The sequence below is a fragment of the Scyliorhinus canicula genome, chromosome 7 (genome assembly GCF_902713615.1).
Source record: "Scyliorhinus canicula chromosome 7, sScyCan1.1, whole genome shotgun sequence".
NCBI classification, from domain to species: Eukaryota; Metazoa; Chordata; class Chondrichthyes; order Carcharhiniformes; family Scyliorhinidae; genus Scyliorhinus; species Scyliorhinus canicula.
The window spans coordinates 106735309-106760333 of record NC_052152.1 but is presented as its reverse complement, the minus strand read 5'-3'; the positions used below and the strand labels follow the sequence as shown (position 1 = coordinate 106760333).

Here is a 25025-nt window from a genome sequence, read left to right as displayed (position 1 = left end):
AACTTGTTATAAGTGCATATGAAGCATGGTCGGATTTTGATAGGTTGTGGAAAATAGAGGATTTCTCCATGGAAGACAAATGGAATTTGGCAGACTGTATAAAAGGCTGCAGAAGCACAACCTGGAATTTCCACAGTCTGTGTTGGCCTTTAAATTACTTGACTGTGCTAGAGTGAGCAACATGGATTGGTTCCTGGTTTTGACAGGAGTTCAGTTTGCGGATAAGGATACCTTATTCGATCAGATGACAGAAGCTGTAAAAAAATGTTTCTGGGGAAACATTCGATTCCGATGGCTCTGATGACCCAAATAGGTCAGTCTGGAATAAAGCAGAACATGGAAGATACACTACTAACAGGATGGTGAAATCACACGGCTATAAAGAGGTTCAAAGACTGTAGAAGGAGATCGGGACCCAGAAATTATGAAGACAGAAACCCAGTTAGAACCTACAATAGGAAGATGAACCCCAGAAATGCCCGGGTATGATAAATTGATGTTTTCGATGTGACTCTCAATACCATTATGCTTTTAACTGTCCAACACTTTATAATAGTGTTTGAAGCAACACATTACATGGAAGAGTCAGAAGAGGAAAAAGATAGTGACCAAAAGAAGGCATTGTCCTATTAACAAGCAGTTTTACTGATGAGGATGTTGGTTGCAGTATCCTTCAATTGTGCAGTATTGGAGAGTGGCTGCACATCTACTGTGTGTGGAATTGACTGGTTAAAATGTTACCTGGACTCCTGGAATGCTGAAAATCATAACAATGTTAAGGAATTTGAAAGTTCCACAAGTTTCTGGTTTGGGGATGATAATACTCTGAAGTCGCTGAAAAGAGTGGTGATCCCTTGCAATATTGCTGAAGTGAATCATTTCATTAGCACAGATGTTGTAGCAAGTGAGATACCTTTTTGCTTCTGAGCAGACCGTCGATGAAAAAAGCAAATATGAAACTGGATATGGAACAGGATAAGGCAACAGTTTTTGGAAAGACGGAGGACTTAAAATTTACAAAGTCGGGACACTATTGTATTCCATTACTGACAAATAATATTTCAAGTACGGTTGTTAAAGGTGTGTTAATGTCAGTTGAAAATGGGACTTTAGCAGATGAAAAGCTTGTTGTATTAAAACTGCATAGGCAATTTGTGCATCCGTCTCTGCGGAGGCTGAAAAATGTATTAAAGTATGCAGGGGTAAGGGATGAAGACTATACTAAACTGATAGAACAGGTTAGTGATCGCTGTGAAGTTTGTAGGAAGTACAGGAGGACACCAGCACGACCCATAGTAACCCACCCTTTGGCCAGAGATTTTAACGACATTGTGGCCATGGACCTTAAGATCTGGGATAAAGCCAATAATATATTTATTTTGCATTTTGTAGATTTAGCAATCAGATTCAGTCAAGCAACTATTGTACGAAATAAAGAAAAGAGAGTAATTCTATATCAAATCACGGGGAAATGGATAGGGACAGGAATGGGCCCACCGGCAAAATTCCTTATGGACAATGGGGGAGAATTTGCTAATGATGAGTTCAGGGATATGTGTGAAAACGTGAATACCCCAGTTATGAATACAGCTGCGAAAAGCCCATTTAGTAATGGTGTATGTGAAAGAAACCATGCGGCAATAGATGATATGCTCCAGAAGATTTTGGCAGATAGACCAAACTGCAAGATAAATTCAGCTTTAGCATGGGCGGTATATCATACAAAGAATTCATTGCAGATGGTTGGGTGCTATAGTCTCTATCAATTAGTGTTTGGTAGAAATCCTAAAATTCTGTCCATTTTCGATGGCCAGCCTCCAGCTTGGGAAGGGACTACAATTAGCTCTGCCTTTGCTGAGCATTTAAATGCATTACATAGTAGAAACGTTTTTTGGAAGCAGAAATCTCTGGAAGAATTCGCAGAGCTTTAAGACATAATGTATAGCCATCATATACCGTTTTTCAGCAAGGAGACATGGTATGCTATAAAATAGACAATTTTAATGAATGGAAACGCTTAGGGAAGGTCATAGGCATAGATGGAAAAATAATTATTTTGTAACATGGCAATCAAACTGTTAGGGTACATTCATCAAGGATAATGGGTATAGATTACAAATTTTCAAATTTAGACAGAGCAGACAGACATGACGAGGAACCAGAGTCATCTGGTATGCACGTGTTACAGAACTATGAGGACCAGTTAACTGATATAGACACAGTTTCTGCAGAGGAGCACAATACTTCTGATGAATTAGAACAGGCCATTTTTCCGAAAGGACAACTGCCAAAAGTTGATACAAAAGTGACATACTTGCCTGAAGGGTCTAGTCAATGGAAGGATGCAACTGGTATTAGTAGAGCAGGGAAGGCCCCTGGAAAGTATAAACATTGGTTGAATGTACAGCATTCAGGGGAAGGAATCAAGGCAATGGATTGGGAACACGAAGTTCAACAATTGAGAGCACAGAAACGCAGTGCCAGTTCAGATAGTACATTGGATAGTGACCAGGTCTGCAGGAAAAGGTCGAGAACTATTGAAAGGACATCCCACAGCAGGAGGGAAATATAAAGCAGTAGCAGAACAGAACGAGATACCAGGCGGAAGAGGGGACGTAGTTTATCAAGATCTCGGAACATGAGTAAGACTATGAATACTAATAGGAGTAGAAGCCTACATGCACGTGGGATTTTGGTGGCTTTCTATAAATTAGATGAAAAAGGTATCAAAGATGCCAAACAGCAAGAACTGCCGAGTTGGAGTGAATTTGGGTATATACAAAAGTACCGGATAGGGGACAAAGAGCTCTATCCTGCAGATGGATTTTCACGGAAAACGGTCTCCCGGATGGAACTTTTAAGGCAAAGGCCAGGCCTGTGGCAAGGGGATTTGAAGAAAACTTAGAAGATCAGGATTTAAGGGTAGATTCACCTAAGGTAGGAAAGGTTATATTAAAGGTCTTCTTGTCCCTATTAGCCATAAAGGCATGGGAATGCAAATCTATAGATATAAAAGCTGCCTTTTCAAGGGGGAACAGCTCCAGAGAGACATTTTTCTCCGTCCTCCTAAAGAGTCAGCGAGCACAGAAGGGGCACTCTGGAAGTTGAACAAATGTGTATTTGAATTAAATGATGCGTCTAGAGTCTGGTATTTTTTGCTAAGGTCAGTTTTGTTAAAGTTAGGGTGTTGCCAGTTGAAAGCAGATCCAACAATGTTTTACTGGCACTATAAAGGAAATCTTTCTTGCATCTTTATGATACATGTCGATTATTTTTTTGTGGGGTGGGACTAGTGATTTCGAAGCTATTGTAATCTGTGGTTCGAGGAAAGAATACAGGGTTGGAAGTCAGGCTTCCGGTGCATTTAAATATATTGGACTGGAAATCGGACAGACCAAGTTATGGGCAACTTTACGTCAGCAATCATATTTGGAAAGCATCAGCCCAGAACAATTAGCCGTGGCCGAGTTTCAGTAAAAGACATAATGGTTTCAAAGATGGAAAAAGAGAAGTTTAATGGGGCAACTGAATTGATTAGGTAGACAGACTAGACCGGACGTGACTTTTGATGTCTTGGAGTTGAGTACAAAAATGAATGATGCCAAAGTGGAAGTCATAATGAGAGCAAATAAAGCATTGGCCAAACTAAAAATGCAGGAGTGTGTTTTGAGGTTCCCGCTTTTAGGTGACCGTAGGCACTTGAACCTCATAGTTTATAGTGATGGGTCCTATGCAAATTTATCTGATGGGGTTTCAAGTGCAGGAGGTTTTATAGTTTTCCTTTTGGGGAACAATAGTAAATGTTGCTGTCTTGTGTGGGAAACAAAGAAAATAAGGAGAGTAGTCAAAAGCACTTTGGCTGCTGAGACGTTAAGCCTTGTAGAGGTGGTGGATATGGCCTTTTATGTATCTCAGATATTTAAAGAAATTTTGGGATTGGGGGATTTGGGTAATATACCTATTGAATGTCACATTGACAATAAATCCCCGTGGGAAAATGCACTCTACAAAAAGTGTTGATGAAAAAAGGTTAAGGATAGACATTGCAAGTTTGAAGCAGATGTTGGACAGAGGGGAGATAGCAAAAATTAAATGGGTCGACAATAGCTATCAATTGTCGGACTGTTTTACAAAAAGAGGGGTTAGTTCACAGAAACCTATGGATATTGTTAATGAAGGGCGCTTGTTTCTGTGAAGGGGGCAATTGCGTGTGTGTTTTTGAGTTTCTTGTAATTTTGTTTTCATTTAAATAATGGGTTAAGAGACATTCCAATTAGTTGTCTCATTTATGTTAAGTATCCAATAATTGACGCTGATATGTAATGGGGCTTCGGTGGCCTTTGTGTCAGGTGATGTGAAGATAGAGTTTTGTGCAGAGTCTGTTGAAGTGAAAAAAAGATGGTTGTAGAAAGGAGCAGTACCTTTGACTTTTGATACAACAGCAGCTAAATGCCTAACAGTTAGTACTGTTGCTTCACAGTGCCAAGGTCCCAGGTTCGATTTTCGGCTTGGGTCACTGTCTGTGCAGAGTCTGCACATTCTCCCTGTGTTTGCGTGTGTTTCCTCCTGGTGCTCCAGTTTCCTTCCACAAATCCCGAAAGATGTGCTTTTAGGTGAATTGGACATTCTGAATTTTCTCTCTGTGTACCCGAACAGGCGGCGAAATGTGGCAACTGGGGACTTTTCACAGTAACTTCATTGCAATATAATGTAAGCCTACTTGTGGCAATAGAGATTATTATTTGTGACAATAAAGATTATTATTATTATAGAAAGAAGAAAAAGTGAACATTTTGTAAACATGAATTATTCACCAGCATTGTAATTTTTCTTAGGATTCCAGTGTACCAAAAGTACCTTTCCAGGGCCTTTCCTCTTTCAGTAAGTATTACATTTCAAACTTCGTGATTAGGCTTAAGTAGCGCACTATTAACTGATAAGATGGCAGTCTATGAATCTCAGGCAAAACGAAAAAATTGCATTTATACAGAAGCCTCCACAATTTTAGACATCACCAAGGATTTACAGATAATGGAAGATAATTTGAGGTGTCATCACTGTTGTAAAACACCAAATGCAGCAGACAATTTGCACACAGGATCTTACAGCAATGTGATAATAACGAGTGAATCTTTTTCGTGATGTTGGTTGAATGACCAAGATTTTGGGGGAGCACACCTGCTGTTCCTTTTGGGATCTTTTGTGTCCCTCTGAGGGGACAGACTGAATCTTGGTTTGGCATTTCATCCACAAGATGGCACCCCTGGTAGTGCAGCACCCCGTTCAGCTTCTGTGTCAGCCTAGATTTTACACTTGAGACACTGGATTAGGACTTGAACCAACAACCGTCTGACTGAGGCAAGAAATCTATCACAGAACTTGGTTAACACCTAAAGCAAAGATAACAGTATCATTTCTTTCCTTGATTTTCAATTAACTGCCCCCCCCCCCCCCCCCCCCCAAGCTTTTAGCTTTCTCATACTAGAGGAAAAAGCCAAAGCTTGTTTAATCTTTCTGTCCAGCATGAATTTTGTAAATCTCTGTGAACTTACTCTGTGAAGGGCAGCGCGGTAGCTTTGTGGATAGCACAATTGCGTCACAGCTCCAGGGTCCCAGGTTCAATTCCAGCTTGGGTCACTGTCTGTGTGGAGTCTGCACATCCTCCCCGTGTCTGCGTGGGTTTCCCCCCACAGTCCAAAGATGTGCAAGTTAGGTGGATTGGCCATGATAAATTGCCCTTAGAGTCCAAAATTGCCCTTAGTGTTGGGTGGGGTTACTGCGTTATGGGGATAAGGTGGAGGTGTTGACCTTGGGTAGGGTGCTCTTTCCGGGAGCCGGTGCAGACTCGATGGGCCGAATGGCCTCCTTCTGCACTGCAAATACTATGATAACTCGGAGAGAAGACTGCATGATACTGGAAGGGTCTAACCAAGTGTAGACTGAAGATCTTCACACTCCGTTCAAGGTTGGGTTTGATTGATTTTGCCAAAAAACCTGAAATGAAATTTGAGCATCAACAAATTTGCAATCTGCCTGATCCAGCCAAAGTAGCTGAGAGCAATAAGGGCTCATTCTGCACAAACAACCACAACCTTGGTTTTTATGTACCTTTATTATAACCGATTTAGAAAATTGGAGTTGTTTATCGTCTAAGTACTTAGAAACTTGATTTCCTCTGTCTGTTTCTCAGAAAAAGCAAAATCATTTTGGGCTCGAGTACAAGCCACTGGAAATGTGAACTGTGTCTTTGAGCAAATCAATGATGTGTTAAACTGCTTGAAACAGAAAATCATGGATGGTTCGGCAAACGATCAAGGTAAAAAGTTTGATGGCGTATTTTCCCCAAATACCTTCCAATTTTTCAATCTGTTTGCATCTCAATAAGCAGTAAAGCTGCCATTGTTTGTGGGTAATAAACTTGTAACTTCAACATCATAAAGTCATTATTGGCCTCTAATAAAAGAAGAACTTGAATTTATGCGAAGTGTCTTTCACATCCTTCGGGCATTTCAAAGTATTTAAACCCTCTTGGACATTCAAATGTTGAAAACCTATGAAACTGCTTAGTTGAACATAATTTTGATTTTGCTAAACATTGTTTCCTGGTGGTGAAACTGCTAAGAGCTTAATGCACAATTATAGCTTTGTGCATGAGCTTCCATTCAGTGAACCTGGTGTGTGACTAATATAATGCTGTAAGTGATCATCTGCCAGTAATGTAACAGTTTTTTAAAATATAAGTTTCTAGCATTATTACAATGCAGCAAATAATTTGGTTCTACTGGGTCACATTCTAAATATAACAAGGATATGTTTTTTTTTTTAAATCTTTTTATTGGCATTTTCAAAATTATAAAAAATTATATACATTGCCGTTCGTTTTCACTTATTGCACAGTACAAAACGGCTTCTTCTTAGGTTTCTCTATTAACAGTCTGTTGCCATCTGACTCGGCGTACAATCCTCCCAGCACCCCCCTCCCCTCCGCCCACCCACCTCTGATGTCCTCCTTTTTTTAATAAATGATTTGTACAAGTTATATAGAACATACAGTGCAGAGAAAGGCCATTCGGCCCATCGAGTCTGCACCGACCCCCTTAAGCCCTCACTTCCACCCCATCTCCGTAACCTAATATCCCCTCCTAACATTTTGGTCACTAAGGGCAATTTAGCAAGACCAATCCACCAACCTGCACGTCTTTGGACTGTGGGAGGAAACCGGAGCACCCGGAGGAAACCCACGCAGACACGGGGAGAACGTGCAGACTCCGCACAGACAGTGACCCAGCGGGGAATCGAACCTGGGACCCTAGCGCTGTGAAGCCACAGTGCTAACCACTATGCTGCCGTGCTGCCCTGATACAGGTATATACCTTGCAAAGCAAAACTCATAGGCTCTAGGAAATATAACCGGGCGGGAGGGGTCTGTTCTCCCCTCTCTTCTATTCTCTCCTTTTACCGATCATCTAACTGGGGCCCCCTAATGCTTTTTACATTCTTTTGTACAATTGCGTTGGCATCGGCCATTGCTTGTTTCCTCTTCCTGTTTTTCTTCACGTTCTCTCGCCATGCTCTGGTTGCTGCCACTGTTGTCTTCCCCTGTGCTGTCCCCTCCCCGTTTTGTTCTCTTATCTGTTCTACCTTTTGGCTTCCATTTTTTGTTCTACCCCTCCCTCCCTTCCCACCCCTTCTTCACTGCTGCCCCCCTTTTTTTCTTGCTGGGTTTTTCTACCTCACCTTGCTTCCCCCCCCCCCCCCCCCCCCCCTTTCAACCCGGACCTTCCCTCGCTTTCCTCTTTCTGTCTTGTCCTGGCTACTTCTCCCTGGCTACTTATTTATTCATGTGTTCGCCACAAACAGATCTCGAAACAGTCAGGTGAATGGCTCCCATAGAACATAGAACAGTACAGCACAGAACAGGCCCTTCGGCCCTCAATGTTGTGCCGAGCCATGATCACCCTACTCAAACCCACGTATCCACCCTGTACCCGTAACCCAACAACCCCCCCCCATGTTTAGTGGAAGCCCTCTTCCGACCCACGGATGGTGAATTTGATTTTTTCCATTTGGGGAAATTCTAATAGGTCGGACAGCCAGTTTGTAGCTTTAGGTGGTGTTGCTGACCACCAGCCAAGCAGGATTCTATGGCGGGCGATCATGGAGGCAAAGGCAAGGCCGTCCGCCCTCCTCCCCGTAAAGAGATATGGCTGGTCTGATACACTGAAAACTGCCACTTTCGGATATTTGAAGTGCGAACCTGCTAAGCCCTCGGGGCAATGAGTGTGATACATGTGATGTTACAGTATCTCTGCATCAGCTGGGAGGGCAGGCGTACTAACAGGCTGTCCTTGAAGGAACCAAGAGCACCACCATTGAGGCCATGGTCATCTGAAACCAATTCCGCTGGGCTGGCCATGTGCTTAGGATGCCAGAGTCTCCACTACTAAAGCAAATCATCTTTGCCCATCTCAGGGAAGGCTCCTGAACAAAAGAGGACAAGGAAGCGCTTCAAACACACCCTGAAGACTTACCGAGAAATGCAACATAGACGTTACTGCCTGATTTACTTGTAGGAACTTCTTGACTGACGGGACATAATTCTTGGAGAACACCCGACGGCAAGAGGAGATCCGGAAAAGGAGCCTGAGAAAGAATACCAGTGATCTTGAGTCCAAGGGTGAAACCCGCCTCCCAGAAACACCTGCCAAGTGTGCAGTTGGAGATGAGGCTCTAAGATGGGGCTCAGCAGCCATGCAAGAACCCATGACCAGTATCAGTTTCTTAGGTGGATGATCATACCTGTTAGCAAGTGATCGCCGAAGAAGAAGATTGAGATGCCATCAGTAGAGAAGATTAAGACACCATCAGTGGATAGGGGTTGGGAAAGATTATTTGTTCAAGAATGGTTGTCGTATTTTTTTGAAATTTTTTTTCCAATTAAGGGGCAATTTAGCGTGGCCAATCCACCTACTGTACATTTGGGTCGTGGGGGTGAGACCCACACAGACAAGGGGAGAATGTACAAACTCCACAAGGACAGTGACCCGGGGCCGGGATCGAACCTGGGGCCGTAAGGCGGCAGTGCTAACCACTGCACCACCGTGCTGCCCATCTCAACAGCGTTTAGCTGGGTAAACCTAATTTCAATATAATTTGTAAACTTTTGAACTGTGCAGCTTTGCAAGTGTGAAACCCTTACTTTTTAGGGAGTGGGACAGCGGCACCTCTTGACAGCTAATCACAGAGTGACGTCAATGACTATTCCTGGATTCGTCCCTGCAGATTGCCCAACTGAGTGGCTTTGAGTAGATCACAGTGAGATTTGGGGACAAAGTCTGGTTTGAAAAATGCTGAATTCTTTGTTTCAAGACCTTTGTCCCCCTTACAAACGTTGTGATATGGAAAATGTTTAAAGCTCAGTTGTATTTTTGAGTTTGTCATTCTTGTTCTTTTGAAACTTAATTTCTAATTTCTTAAATTGCTGAGTTAAATGGAGCTTGTACTTCTTCCTTGCCACAAGAAATTCAATTTCTCCATGTGTCCATCAGTATAGAAGGTTGGTCCATGAATTTCTTTATTATTCTGTGAGTAAATTGAAGAAATTCTTCTGGCTATCTGTCTTCATGATCTATTTCAAAACATGTTTATTTCCTGCAGAATACTTGAAGGCTATGATTTTACTCAAAGAAGCAGGAATCCAGGGCTCCCCACTTTCATTTGATACAACAGGTAGAGGCCAAACACTTTATTTTCTTGTACTTCATTGGTATTAAATTAAGCCCAGCAGTAAAGACCCAGTATTGTGTGGGAGAGGCGGGGAGGGCACTGTGATTAGGAGAGCATTTCATTTTAAATTTCTAGCATTTTTCACTGTTTCTGTATATGATTAACTTTATGGGAAAATATGCATCCCAATGCCTCTTGTTTTTGTGTTCATAAAAACCGGAACTTGCATTCATTTCAGCCTTTCATATGGCATTTGGCAAAGTTCTGTCCAAGGCAGTCAAGGAACTTTAGCTTTAGCATTTTCACAATGAAATATTTTTTGAAGTGTTGTCACTGCTGTAATGTAGGAAACGTGGCCAATTTCCACACAAAAAAATGTTGAATGATCAGATGGATTCTCTTGATAGTTGGGCAAATATTGGCCAGGACACCGGGGAGATTTCACCTGGTGTTCATCAAAATAGTGCTAAAGGAACTTTTACATTCAGCTGGGAAGGCAGTTTGAGCCCTCTGACAGTATAACACTTCTCAATAATGTACTGAAGTATGCACGGAAGTCTCTGGGATGAGTTTTGATTCACTGGACCAAGGCTAATAACTCCTTATTTGTGTGCATACACCTATCCATATGTGCTGCCTACAGTCAAAAATAGATTTTATATTCATGGTACCATATCAAAAATTCTTCTTGTTAACATGGAAGTCAGTTCCTTGTCTGTGAGAACTAAAAGATGTTTCACATTCCTTTCAGCGGTACACAGATATTAAGATTTATTGCTCAATATCTCTAATGAATGCTATATGTCTTTTTATACATAGAAGATGAGGAGAAATTTCAGCGTGACAGTGAAGAAGAAATTTCAAAAAAGGTCATGATTTCTGAAGAAACCAAAGCACAATCTGTATCAAACAGTTCCCTGTTTAAGTAAGCAGTATTTATTTTAAATGTTATGAAGTCACATGTTGAGTCTTTATTTTGTGACTAATGCTCACCTTGGCTCAGATTGATTTGTGTGATTATATGCACTGTTGTTTGAAATTGGGCGAATAATTGAAAGACTTGTAGATCTCCCCATTTGTTCTGTTATTCTGCTCCTGCTTCCTGGGTTTGATTTTTTTTTTCATGGACAGCTTCAGAATACATGAGCATTGACTCCACCTGATGCAATGTTTCAAAATTCTGCATCCTGTTTTCAATTATTTTTATATTTTAACTTCTGTGGATTTTCTTCCCATATTTTCTGAAAATGAATGAGTAGCTGCCCCATGACATTGAATTGAATACTGCGCAGTTTCCTAACGACACTCATTAATGATTTGTGCATTACATGGTATAATCTGATAAAATGAGTCTGTGTTTCAGCTAGCATGGCCTTATACCATACCACTTTGTCTTGTTTTTAAAGGGCAGATATTGAGGTGAGTTACGGATTAAACAGAAATTGGGAACTTTGTCAATTGGCAGTTGCATGTGAAATCCTGATGGCTGCTCAGAAGATAAAAATATAAAATTATACTCTAATATACTTTGGACATTGAGTGTGACGGATGCACCCCAGTTAATTAAAAACAGGAAGGAAAAAATTGATAGCTGCATTTCCTGAGTGAAAATCAAGTGCGAGAACTGATGCTTAACAAAGCAAAAGATAAATCTCAGCTAACTCTGTTCTATGCTGAGGGACTTAGTTTTCTACGTATGTGCCATACTTAGAGTTATTTTCTTCTAATTTAACGCTAGTAAAAAAAAAATTGTTGTAAAAAGATAGTTACACCCATGTTGATATATGTAAGGGACCAGAATGAAATGACGACTTCATTCAGACTATAATGTCCTAATATGGCAGTTTGGGATAGTGGTGGAGATGCAACTGAATGGTAGAGTGTCTGATGAGATCAAGGAAGGCTTGTTGACAATATGGGAATGAGACAGAAGCTGACCATCTCACAGACACACAGCAGAGCGATGTAATCAATATATCTATTTTATTCATTTATGTAATGCACCTTTGATGTACCGGAGGTGGAGAAAGGAATCACTCAGGTCCATCTTCTCCATCTTAAAGATGTGCAGAATAAATCTTTCGGCTTGGGAAAGAGAACCTGCACAAGCTGACAACTTTTTAAAAAGATCCAGCAAAAAAGCAGTTGGGATTTTAACACTGTCAATTAACCATCATTCTTTTGACAATCAATGCTCTGTTGTCCTGGAGCACATAAATGCTTTGAACATAGGATAATATGCTGTGTTCATAGTGTAATATGGAATATAGTTTAAAACATGAGAAAATAGGAAATGTGGACAATGGGAGTGGCAGCGGTTCATTCGGCCCCTTGCCTCTGCTCAGCCATTTAATATGATCGTGTCTGATCCTCTATCTCCACGCCATACTCCTGCTCTCCTCCTCTCTCTCTCTCTCTCTCTCTCTCTCTCTCTCTCTCTCTCTCTCTCTCTCCCCCCCCCCCCCCCCCAATACCTCTTTATGCGTTTAGTGTCTAGAAATGTATTTCCTCAAAATATATTCACTGACTTAGCCTCCACAGCCTTCTATAGTAGAGAATTCCACAGGTTCACCGTCCTCTGAATGAAGGAATTTCTCCTCATCTCCATTCTAAATCCTGAATCCTGAAACTTGTTCTGGACCACACAACCAGGGGGAACATCACTGCATTCAGTCTGTCCAGCCCTATCAGAATTATATACAGGCCTCCCCGACCAAATCTCTGATGTGACAAGCCTGCCATTTCAGCAAGGAGACCAAAACTGCACACAGTACTCCAGGTGTGGTCTCAGTAAGGCATCCTTGCTCATGTACTCCAATCCTTATGCAATGAAGGCCAACATACATTTACCTTCCTTTTTATTTTTTTTATTTTTATTTTTTTTTATAAATTTAGAGTATCCAATTCATTTTTTCCAATTAAGGGGCAATTTAGCGTGGCCAATCCACCTACCCTGCACATCTTTGGGTTGTGGGGGTGAAACCCACGCAAACACGGGGAGAATGTGCAAACTCCACACAGACAGTGACCCAGAGCCGGGATCGAACCTGGGACCTCGGCGCCGTGAGGCTGCAGGGCTAACCCACTGCGCCACCGTGCTGCCCCATTTACCTTCCTAACTACTTGCTGCACATGCACGCTTGCTCTTATTGATGAATGTTAAAGGAAACTCCGACCCTGTTGTACATTAACATTTGCCAATTTATCACCATTTAAATAATACTCTGCCATTCTGTTTTTTCTTCCGAAGTGGTTAATTTCACACTTATCATTGTTATTATACTGCATCTGCCTTGTATTTGCTCATTCAACATGTCTAAATCGCTTCACATCGTCGAAATCACTTTGCACCGTCTAAATCGCTTTACATCGCTTAAATCGCTTTACACCATCTACACCACTCCCATTCCCACCTGGCTTTGTGTCGTCAGTAAACTTGGAAATATTACATTTGGTTCCCTCATCCAAATCATTTATAATTGTGAATAGTTTGAGCTTAAGCACTGATTCTTGTGATAGCTCACTGGTCACCGCCTGCCATCTTTATTCCTACTTTGTTTCTTGTCTGATAACTCATTCTCAATCTATGCCAAAATATGACTCCCAATCCCATGTACATCAATTTTGCACACTAACCTCTTATGTGGGACTTTATCAAAAGCTTTCTGAAAAATCTGTAGTCTTGCAGTGAATCAACAATTCAAAAGAAATTGCAGCATTAATGGGAGATGAATGAGAGCTGACTGCAGAGAATTGTATAAAATACTGAACCGAAAAATATAACAGGCCAAAGACGAGTACACAACTAAAAACCAGAATAGTGAGGTCTCGCCCTCCATGTTCTGGGAGGTGCTGAAGGCTGTGATCAGGGGAGAGATTATTGCTTACAAAGCATGCAGGGACAGGGGAGGAGGGTGCAGCTAGGCTATGACTGGCCGACTCAATACTGGAGGTAGATAGATGGTACTCCAAGACCCTGACCGTAGAGCTTCTGGCGGAGAGGAAGAAGCTAAAATGGGTTTTAATCTGCTGTCCAGCAGGAAAGCGGTGCACCAACTCCACCAGACACTGGAACCTTCTACAGGCATGAAGAAAAAGCCAGCAGCCTGTTGGCTCACCAGCTGAGAAAGTAGGCAGCCATAAGGGAATAGCGCAGGTAGTGCGTAACAGTGGCAGACTCGTAGCTGAATCAAAAAAGGTCAGTGAAGCATTCGAGGCCTTCTACTGGGGGATGTACACCTCTGAACCCCTCTGCGCTGACTCTGGGATGAAACAGATCCTCGATGTACTGGACATGCCAGTCATGGAGAAAGATAGGAGGAGGGGGCTGGAAGCACCACTAGAACTGGGAGAAGTCATGGAGAGCATCAGCTTCAAGCAGACGAGGAAGGCTTTAGGACCTGATGGGTTCCCGGCAGACTTCGACAAAAGATTTGCAGTAGCACTGGCCCCACACCTGTAGGAGATGTTTGCAGACTCGTTAGCAATGGGCACCTTGTCTCCAGCCCTAGCAGAAGCCACTATATCGGTGATACCCAAGAAAGACAAAGACCCAACCGAATGTGGATCCTACAGATCCATCTCGCTGCTTGATGTAGATGTGAAGATACTCGCAAAAATCCTGGCCAGGTAATTGGAGAACTGCGTACCAGAAGTGGTCGCAGAAGGCCAGACGGACTTTGCCACGGGTAGACAGCTAACAGCGAACATCAGGCGCCTGCTGATCGGGATAATGACCCCATCCAGAGAGAGAACACCAGTCAGGCAGGGAGGAAGGGGTCGAGCGAGGGAACCGTGGTTTACCAAAGAAGTGGAATCGCTTGTTAAGAGGAAGAAGGAGGCCTACGTGAAGATGAGGCGTGAAGTTTCAGTTGGGGCGCTTGATAGTTACAAGGAAGCGAGGAAGGATCTAAAGAGAGAGCTGAGACGAGCAAGGAGGGGACATGAGAAGTCTTTGGCAGGTAGGATCAAGGAAAACCCAAAAGCTTTCTATAGGTATGTCAGGAATAAAAGAATGACTAGGGTAAGAGTAGGGCCAGTCAAGGACAGTGGTGGGAAGTTGTGTGTGGAGGCTGAAGAGATAAGCGAGATACTAAATGAATACTTTTCGTCAGTATTCACTCAAGAAAAAGATAATATTGTGGAGGAGAATGCTGAGACCCAGGCTATTAGAATAGATGGCATTGAGGTGCGTAGGGAAGAAGTGTTGGCAATTCTGGACAAGGTGAAAATAGATAAGTCCCCGGGGCCTGATGGGATTTATCCTAGGATTCTCTGGGAAGCCAGGGAAGAGATTGCTGAGCCTTTGGCTTTGATTTTTAGGTCATCATTGGCTACAGGAATAGTGCCAGAGGACTGGAGGATAGCAAATGTGGTCCCTTTGTTTAAGAAGGGGAGTAGAGATAACCCCGGTAACTATAGGCCGGTGAGCCTAACGTCTGTGGTGGGTAAAGTCTTGGAGAGGATTATAAAAGATACGATTTATAATCATCTAGATAGGAATAATATGATTAGGGATAGTCAGCATGGTTTTGTGAAGGGTAGGTCATGCCTCACAAACCTTATCGAGTTCTTTGAGAAGGTGACTGAACAGGTAGACGAGGGTAGAGCAGTTGATGTGGTGTATATGGATTTCAGTAAAGCGTTTGATAAGGTTCCCCACGGTCGGCTATTGCAGAAAATACGGAGGCTGGGGATTGAGGGTGATTTAGAGATGTGGATCAGAAATTGGCTAGTTGAAAGAAGACAGAGAGTGGTAGGTGATGGGAAATGTTCAGAATGGAGTTCAGTTACGAGTGGCGTACCACAAGGATCTGTTCTGGGGCCGTTGCTGTTTGTCATTTTTATAAATGACCTAGAGGAGGGCGCAGAAGGATGGGTGAGTAAATTTGCAGACGACACTAAAGTCGGTGGAGTTGTAGACAGTGCGGAAGGATGTTGCAGGTTACAGAGGGACATAGATAAGCTGCAGAGCTGGGCTGAGAGGTGGCAAATGGAGTTTAATGTGGAGAAGTGTGAGGTGATTCACTTTGGAAAGAATAACAGGAATGCGGAATATTTGGCTAATGGTAAAATTCTTGGTAGTGTGGATGAGCAGAGGGATCTCGGTGTCCATGTACATAGATCCCTGAACGTTGCCACCCAGGTTGATAGGGTTGTGAAGAAGGCCTATGGTGTGTTGGCCTTTATTGGTAGAGGGATTGAGTTCCGGAGCCATGAGGTCATGTTGCAGTTGTACAAAACTCTAGTACGGCCGCATTTGGAGTATTGCGTACAGTTCTGGTCGCCTCATTATAGGAAGGACGTGGAAGCTTTGGAACGGGTGCAGAGGAGATTTACCAGGATGTTGCCTGGTATGGAGGGAAAATCTTATGAGGAAAGGCTGATGGACTTGAGGTTGTTTTCGTTAGAGAGAAGAAGGTTAAGAGGTGACTTAAGAGAGGCATACAAAATGATCAGAGGGTTAGATAGGGTGGACAGCGAGAGCCTTCTCCCGCGGATGGAGGTGGCTAGCACGAGGGGACATAGCCTTAAATTGAGGGGTAATAGATATAGGACAGAGGTCAGAGGTGGGTTTTTTACGCAAAGAGTGGTGAGGCCGTGGAATGCCCTACCTGCAACAGTAGTGAACTCGCCAACATTGAGGGCATTTAAAAGTTTATTGGATAAGCATATGGATGATAAGGGCATAGTGTAGGTTAGATGGCCTTTAGTTTTTTTCCATGTCGGTGCAACATCGAGGGCCGAAGGGCCTGTACTGCGCTGTATTGTTCTATGTTCTATGTTCTAAATGATTGTCTCCCTGGATGCAGAAAAGGCCTTTGATAGAGTCAAGTGGAAATACCTCATTGAGGCACAGAGCAGCACTTCCAGCTGCACAGGGGCACAAGGCAGGGATGCCTGCTATCCCCACTCCTATTCGCCCTGGCAATTGAGTCGCTGCCGATCGCCCTCAGAACGGCAGGTTTAGTGGCCTATTTTGGGGCTAAAAGTGCCTAATTTAAAGTTTCCAAGAGGAGAGCTATCTTTCCCGCGTCTGCTCAGCACCTAGCTGTCACTGGAAGTCCCAATTAACCTCATCATTAACCTGCACTCCTACCTTCTTACACTTTTGATTTTTTAAAATTTCCGTGAGATTGAATCCTCCCCATGATTTAGTTTAAAGCCTATCTACAGCCCTAGTTATTTGATTTGCCAAGGCACTGGTTCCGGAATGATTCAAGTGGAGCTCATCCCAACGGAGCATCTCCTTCTTTCCCCAGCACTGGGGCTAATATCCATGCACATGAGCCCATTTCTCCCACACCAATCTTTGAGCCATGCATTTAGTTCTTCAAACTTATTGACTCTATGCTCAGGTAGAAATCCAGAGATTATGGGCGCGATTCTCCGCTGCCCACGACGGGTCGGAGAATAGCGGGAGGGCCTTCCCGACAATTTTCACGGCCTCCCGCTATTCTCCCCGGCCGCCCCCCGGCACGAATCGCTGCTCGCCGTTTTTTACGGCGAACAGCGATTCTCCGCAGGCCGATGGGCCGAATACCGCGGAGTTTACGGCCGTTTTCACGGCCGCGATCACACCTGCTTTCAGCGTTCGTGAAAACAGCTGCAAAGTGCCCGTCCCGGACAACCATGGCACCGATTAGCACGGCTGTGGCATGGGCCTGCGATCGGTGGGCACCGATCGCGGCAGCGGGTCTGATACCCGCGCACTATTTGTTCTTCAGGATCAGTCCGCGGGGCGGCTGAGGGGCATGACGGCCCGCGCATGCGTGGGTTTGACGCGTCTGCGTGATGACGTCATCCACGCATGCGCGGTTTGGAGCCGTCCAACCCGCGCATGTGCTGCTAACGTCATCGTGCGCGTCAGCCGGCGTGACGCTTGGCGCGCGGACTTAGCGACGGTCGCTAAGCCCGCGATGCCGTGCTTCACGGGGCCCCGCTACTAGCCCCGCCCGGGGGGGAGAATCGGGTCCCGGGAGGGGGCGCGGAGGCTGCCGTGAAACACGGCCAGTTTCACAGCAGCCTTTACGACTCGCCGCATTTGCAGAGTCCTATCTCAGTGGTTCTACTTTTTAACTAAGCACCAGGCTGCTCTTATTTCCTTTGCAGAACCTCTTTCCTCGTTCTAACTAAATCGTTGGTACCTACATGGACCATAACAACTGGATCTTTCCCTTTCACTCCCAAGTTTCCCTGGAGCTGGGGCAGCACGGTGGCGCAGTGGGTTAGCCCTGATGCCCCTCGACGCCAAGGTCCCAGGTTCAGTCCTGGCTCTGGGTCTCTGTCCGTGTGGGGTTTGCACATTCTCCCCATGTTTGCGTGGGTTTTGCCCCCACAACCCAAAGATGTGCAGGGTAGGTAGATTGGGCACGCTAAATTACCCCTTAATTGGAAAAAATTAATTGGATATTCTAAATTTATTTTTAAAAGTTTCCCTGGAGCAGAGATGGACGTATCTTTAACCCTCACACCAGCTAGGTAACACAGTCTTCGGGACACCTGGCTACAGAGACGTGTATATTCCCCGAGCTGTACGATCCCCGACTACAACTACATTTCTCTTTTCCTCCTCCACTTGAATGCCTCCCTGTACCACGATGCTATTGTCAGTCTGCTCATCCTCCCTACAGTCTTCGCTTCCATATACGCAGGGAGCAAGAATCTCAAATATGTTGAACAAGGGCAGAAGCTAAGGCTCCTGCAGTGCTACTTCTTCGCTCCCACTATCTGCCACATGTGTAGTCACACCCTCCTGTCCCTGACCATTAACTAAATTTGCAGTAATTAATCTAGGGGGTGTGACTGCCTCCTGAAACACAGTGTCCAGGTAATGCCTCCCCCTCACTGATGTGTTACAATGTCTGACGTTCAGACTCAAATTCATTCACTCCAAGCTGTAGTTCCTCGAGCAGCCAACATTTGCTACAGATGTGGTCACTATGAACCACAGTGGGATCGACCAGCTCCTACATGCTGTAGCTACAACACATCGCCTGGCCTTGCATCCCTATTTTATTTCATTAGATTTTCAATTTGTTTTTAATTTAACTAATCTTTAGTTTTCACTCTGCATGTTTCCTACCTAGCCTTCAATGTCAAAACAAGCCAGAAAAGGTAGAAGAAAGAGGTACTCGCCGACCAATTTCTTACCTGTGCACTAATGTAACAGACACAAACATTGCTTCCACATAGAAGGCCCAACCGCACACGAGGACACTCCTGAAAGCGCCATCGAAGAAGACCATTTACTCAACTTCTTATTCTAATATCTCCAAAGAAAAAAGACGCCCCAATAAAACACTCCAACCTCAAGGAAAAGTCAGAACGAGTCCGGTCCTCCCAGGGTACATAATCTGCCCAGGTAATCGAAGGAGATGAGCATGGATTCTTAAATTCAAAATAACAAGAAAACAAAGGACCAACACTGGGGGGCTATCTTTAATATGAGTGAGGACTTAAATAACCACCGTTCACAGTGCTGTGGCTCCATTCACCTTCATTACAGACAAGATAATGGGTGACCAAAAGCACTCCGTTCCCATAACCACAAGGATTCCTACACATAATAAAAAAGGAGTAAAATAGTGCACAGACCACATTTCACATAACTGACTCGATATGGCTTTTTCTGGAACAGGATAACATGCAATTATCACCCTCGTGTTCACCTTGCACACGCTTGCAGGAAAAAAGACAACGATAAATAATCAACAACATAATCACAAGGGAGTAATGTCTAGGATTACTGAAAAAATGCAGGGTAATAGCACCATCTATGTTGCTTGAGAAGACAAACGTCATGACAGGATCATCCAGCACTCTGGATCTCTCAAGGATACCACGAACAAAGCACCTTCACTACCAACACCCCAACAGTCAAGTGACCCATAGCCTCGGCAGTGGCCTGGGGAATGGCACAACACAATTGGCCACCTCCAACCCCTCACGGTGAGCATTGAGCACAGGATAATATAGGGTCAATGGTTGGGGATGGTATGTGCTGGTTTAGTACACTGGGCTTAATCGCTGGCTTTTAAAGCAGACCAAGGCAGGCCAGCAGCACGGTTCAATTCCCGTACCAGCCTCCCCGAACAGGCACCGGAATGTGGCGACTAGGGGCTTTTCATTGAAGCCTACTCGTGACAATAAGCGATTTTCATTCATTTCAACTGACCCCAGGCCTCAAAGACCGAATACACTGTACTCAATTGAACTTGATATGCCCAGCCTCCAGATCAAAATTACTAAGGAATAGCAGCAGATTTTCAAACTCAAAGCGGGAGCTTGCCTCCCACTTCTCACCAGAGCCCGGGCTCAGGGACACACCTTGCCATATCCCTATTTCCCAAACCCATTAGGATAGATAATGCACCACACTGCAGGATATCAACTAATCGAAGGCAGGCCCTTACTAGGGAAAGTGCTCTATCGATTGCAAAGATTCCCTCCTGCACCGCCTCTTCCTCGCAGTTCATCAAAGTGAGCTCCAAAGACTTGCATGACAGGAGCCAAGATGCATTTGGATTGGTTTATTGTCACGTGTACCGAGGTAGAGTGAAAAGTATTTTTCTGCAAGCAACTCCAACAGATCATTTAGTAAATGAAAATAAAAGAAAATAAAAAGAAAATACATAATAGGGCAACACAAGGTACACAATGTAAATACATAGACACCGGCATCGGGTGAAGCTTACAGGAGTGTAGTATTGATCAGGTCAGTCCATAAGAGGATAATTTAGGAGTCTGGTAATAGCGGGGAAGAAGCTGTTTTTGTATCTGTTCATGCGTAGTCAGACTTTTGTATCTCCTGACCGATGGAAGAAGTTTGAAGAGTGAGTAAGCCGGGTGGGAGGGGTCTTTGATTATGCTGGCCGCTTTCCCTAGGCAGCAGGGGGTGTAGATGGAGTCAATGGACGGGAGGCAGGTTCATGTGATAGACTGGCTATGTTCACGACTCTCTGAAGTTTCTTGCAGTCTTGGGCTGAACAGTTGCCATACTAGGCTGTGATGCAGCCAGATAGGGTGGTTTCTTTTTTTTAAATAATATTTTATTAAGGTATATGAAATTTTTTATAACAGTGACATAAACCCCCCCCCCCCCCCCGGAATACTGCATCTGCTGACATTTTCATTTTCCCCAAAGAAAGTTGACGAACGGCTGCCACCTTCGGGAGAACCCTAACATTGACTCTCTTAAAGCAAATTTAATTTTCTCGAGACTGAGAAACCCAGCCATGTCACTAACCCAGGTCTCTACACTCGGGGGCTTTGAATCCCTCCACATTAACAAGATCCGTCTCAGGGTTACCAGGGAGGCAAAGGCCAGCATGTCGGCCTCTTTCGCCCCCTGAACTCCCGGATCTTCCGACACTCCAAAGATCGCTACCTCCGGACTCGGCACCACCCGTGTTTTTAGTACCGTGGACATTACTTTAGCAAAATCCTGCCAAAACCCTTAAACTTCGGCCATGCCCAGTCATGTGGACATGATTTGCTGGGCTTCCTGCACACCTCGCACACCTATCCTCAACCCGAAGAACTTACTCATCCTAGCCGCTGTCATTTGTGCCCGGGGGACTACCTTAAATTGCATCAGGCTAAGCCTGGTGCATGATGAGGAGGTAGTAATCCTGCTTAGGACATCCGCCCATAGACCCACCTCTATCTTGCCTCCTTCCTTGTCCTCCCACTTGCCCACTGTGTTTCCTCCGCCTCCGAAAGCTCCTGGTAAATATCCAATACCTTCCCCTCTCCCACCCAGGTACTGGAAATTACTCTATCCTGTATCCCCCGGGTCGCAGCAGCGGAAAGGCCGTCACCTGTTTTGTCAGGAAGTCTCGCACCTGCAAATACCTAAAACCATTCCCTACTGGCAATTTAAATTTATCCTCCAAAGCATTCAAGCTGGGAAAGCTCCCGTCCATAAATAGATTCCCGATCATTCCAATCCCTGCCCTCTGCCAACTCCGGAATCCGCCATCTAGCCTACCTGTGGTTATTATAAATCAGGGTCCAAATCGATGCTCCCTCCACTCGCTTATATATCTTCTCCATTGCCCTCAGAGCCGCCACTACCACTGGACTTGTGGAGTATCGGGCCGGCGAGAACGGCAGAGGTGCCGCTACCAATGCTCCAAAACTGGTGTCTTTACATGACACCGCCTCCATCCGCTCACGTGCCGACCCCTCCCCCACTACCCACTTCCTAAACATGGCTATATTAGCCGCCCAGTAGTAATTGCAGAAGTTTGGCAGCGCCAACCCACCCTCCCCCCGACTGCACTCCAGCACCACTTTCTTGACTTGCGGGGTTTTACGCGCCTACACAAAGCCCAAAATAATCTTATTCACCCACTTGAAAAAGGCTTTGGGGATGAAGATGGGGAGGCACTGAAAGACAAACAGAAATTTGGAACGACCATAATTTTCACGGTCTGTCCCCTCCCCGCCAGTGACAGCGGGAACATGTCCCTTCTCTTAAAGTCCCCTTCCACTTGTTCTCCCAACCAGGGTAGGTTTAACTTGTGTAGGACCTCCCATTTCCGGGCCACCTGGATTCTACCATTCTAAGTGGCTACCATTCTAAGTCGCAGCTCTCCCAGTCTCTTCTCCTGCCCTCTTGCCTGGATCGCAAACATCTCGCTTTTACCCATGTTCGGAATGGTTTTAGGTATTTGCAGGTGCGAGACTTCCTGACAAAACAGGTGACGGCCTTTCCGCTGCTGCGACCCGGGGGATACAGGATAGAGTAATTTCCAGTACCTGGGTGGGAGAGGGGAAGATATTGGAAATTGCCAAATTCCCCCAAGATTCGCATTACTTTCCCCATCGCCTCCAACGGGTCCGCAATGTAAAAGAGCAGGTCATATGCGTAGAGCGAGACCTGGTGCTCCACCCCCACCCGAACCAGCCCTTTCCAGTTCCTCAAGGCTCTTAACACCGTGGCCAATGGCTCTATGGCCAGAGCAAACAGCAATGGGGAAAGGGAGCACACTTGCCTCGTCCCTTGGTGTAGTTTAAAATACCCCAGCCTCAGCAGTTCGTATGCACACTAGCCACTGGTGCCTGATAGAGCAACTGCACCCAGTCAATAAAGCCCTCACCAAACCCAAACCTTCCCAGCGCCTCTCACAGGTATTTCCACTCCACCGGATCAAAAGCCTTCTCCGCATCCATCGCGACCGCCACCTCCACCTCCCCTCCTTCTGAGGGCATCATAACAATATTTAGAAGCCGTTGAACATTGGCCTTGAGTTGCCTGCCCTTAACAAATCCCGTCTGGTCTTCTCGTATCACCCCCGGGACGCAGTCCTCTATCCTTGTGGCCAGTATCTTAGCCAGCAGTTCGGCATCCACATTCAGTAGAGAAATTGACCTGTATGACCCGCATTGCTCCGGATCCTTCTCCCGTTTCAGGATTAATGAAATCGAGGCCTGTGACATTGTTGAGGGGAGGACTCCCTTATCTCTTGCTTTGTTAAATGTCCTCACCAGCCGTGGGCTCAATATCTCTGAAAACTTCTTATAGAATTCCACCGGGTAGCCGTCAGGCCCCGGGGCCTTGTCCGACTGCATGCCTTCCAGCCGCTTGATTATTTCCTCAATCTCAATTGGGGCACCCAGCCCCTCCACCAGGTCCCCCTCCACCCTCGGGAACCTCAACTGATCCAGAAATTGCCTCATCCCCTCCACCCCAGCCGGGAGTTCAGACTCCTATAATTTACTGTAAATGTCCTTAAACACCTCGTTCATCCCCACTGGGTCCAGGACAGTATTCCCGTCTCTAGTCTTTACTGTACCTCTCTCCCTGGCCGCCTCTCTTTTCCTGAGCTGGTGCGCCAACATTCTACTTGCCTTTTCCCATACTCATAGCCCCCCCTCCCCCGCCTTCCTCAACTGTTCCACTGCTTTCCCTGAGGTCAACAGCCAAACTCCACCTGTAGCCTCCGCTGCTCCCTGAGTTGCCCCGCATCCGGGGCCTCCGAGTATCTCCTGTCCAGCTGGAGTATCTCCTCCACTAATCTATCCCTCTCAGCCCATTACTCCTTTTCTCTGTTGTCCCGTATCAAGATGAATTCCCCTTTGATTTGTCACATGTATTAGTATACAGTGAAAAGTATTGTTTCTTGCATGCTGTACAAACAATGCACGGGAAGGAAGAAGAGACTGCAGAATATAATGTTACAGTTATAGCAAGGTGTAGAGAAAAGATCTTAATACGAGGTAGGTCCATTCAAAAGTCTGATGGCAGTAGGGAATAAGCTGTTCTTGAGTCAGTTGGAACGTGACCTCAAACTTTGGTATCTTTTTCCTGACGGAAGAAGGTGGAAGAGAGTATGTACGGGGTGCGTGGGGTCCTTAATTATGCTGGCTGCCTTTCTGAGGAAGCGGGAATTATAGATAGAGTCAATGGATCGGAGGTTGGTTTGCGTGATGGACTGGGCTACATTCACGACTTTTTGTAGTTTCCTGCCGTCTTTAGCAGAGCAGGCTCCATACCAAGCTGACTACTGCCTTCAAAGCGTCCCAGACCGTTGCTGCAGAGACCTCCCCCGTATCATTTGTTTCCAGGTAGTTCTGAATGGACTTGTTAACCTGCCCACAGGTCGCTTCATTCTCTAGCAACCCCACATCCAGTCTCCACAGCGGGCGTTGCCCTCTCTCTACACTAACCCGTAGATCCACCCAGTGCAGGGCATGATCAGACACTGCAATTGCCGAATACTCAGTATCCACCACCTTCGGTATTAGCGCCCTGCTCAGAACAAAAAAGTCGATGCGAAAGTATACCTTATGGACATGTGAAAAAAAGGAAAACTCCTTAGTCCTCGGCTGTGCAAACCTCCAAGAGTCTACTCCCCCCATCTGTTCCATAAAACCCTTCAATTCCTTTGCCGCAGCCGGCCTCCTCCCTGTCCTGGATTTTGACCGGTCCAATTCCGGGTCAATGACTGTGTTGAAGTCCCCTCCCATGATCAGATTATGTGGCTCTAAGTCTAGGACCTTACCTAACACCCGCCTCATAAATTCCACGTCGTCCCAATTCGGAGCATATATGTTGATAGGATGCTTTCTATCGTGCATCTGTAAAAGTTGGTAAGAGTCAGTGTGGAGATGCCGAATTTTGTTAGTTTCCTGAGGAAGTATAAGCGCTGCTGTGCCTTTTTGGTGGTAGCGTTGATGTGGGTGGACCAGGACAGATTTTTGGTGATATGCACCCCTAAGAATTTAAAGCTGTCAACCATCTACACCTCGGCCCCGTTGATCCAGACAGGGGTGTGTACGGTATTTTTCTT

General features: G+C 45.1%; 1 protein-coding gene across 1 annotated transcript in view; it reads left to right on the top strand.

Moving 5' to 3' along the window:
- Window positions 1-25025, top strand: part of LOC119969114 — a 358923-nt gene that overhangs the window by 125238 nt on the left and 208660 nt on the right. Inside the window, exons 13-16 of the mRNA XM_038802328.1 lie at window positions 4836-4881; window positions 6191-6316; window positions 9658-9729; window positions 10546-10651. Coding sequence (XP_038658256.1) covers window positions 4836-4881; window positions 6191-6316; window positions 9658-9729; window positions 10546-10651 — 350 coding nt within the window. The remainder of the gene's footprint in view (window positions 1-4835; window positions 4882-6190; window positions 6317-9657; window positions 9730-10545; window positions 10652-25025) is intronic.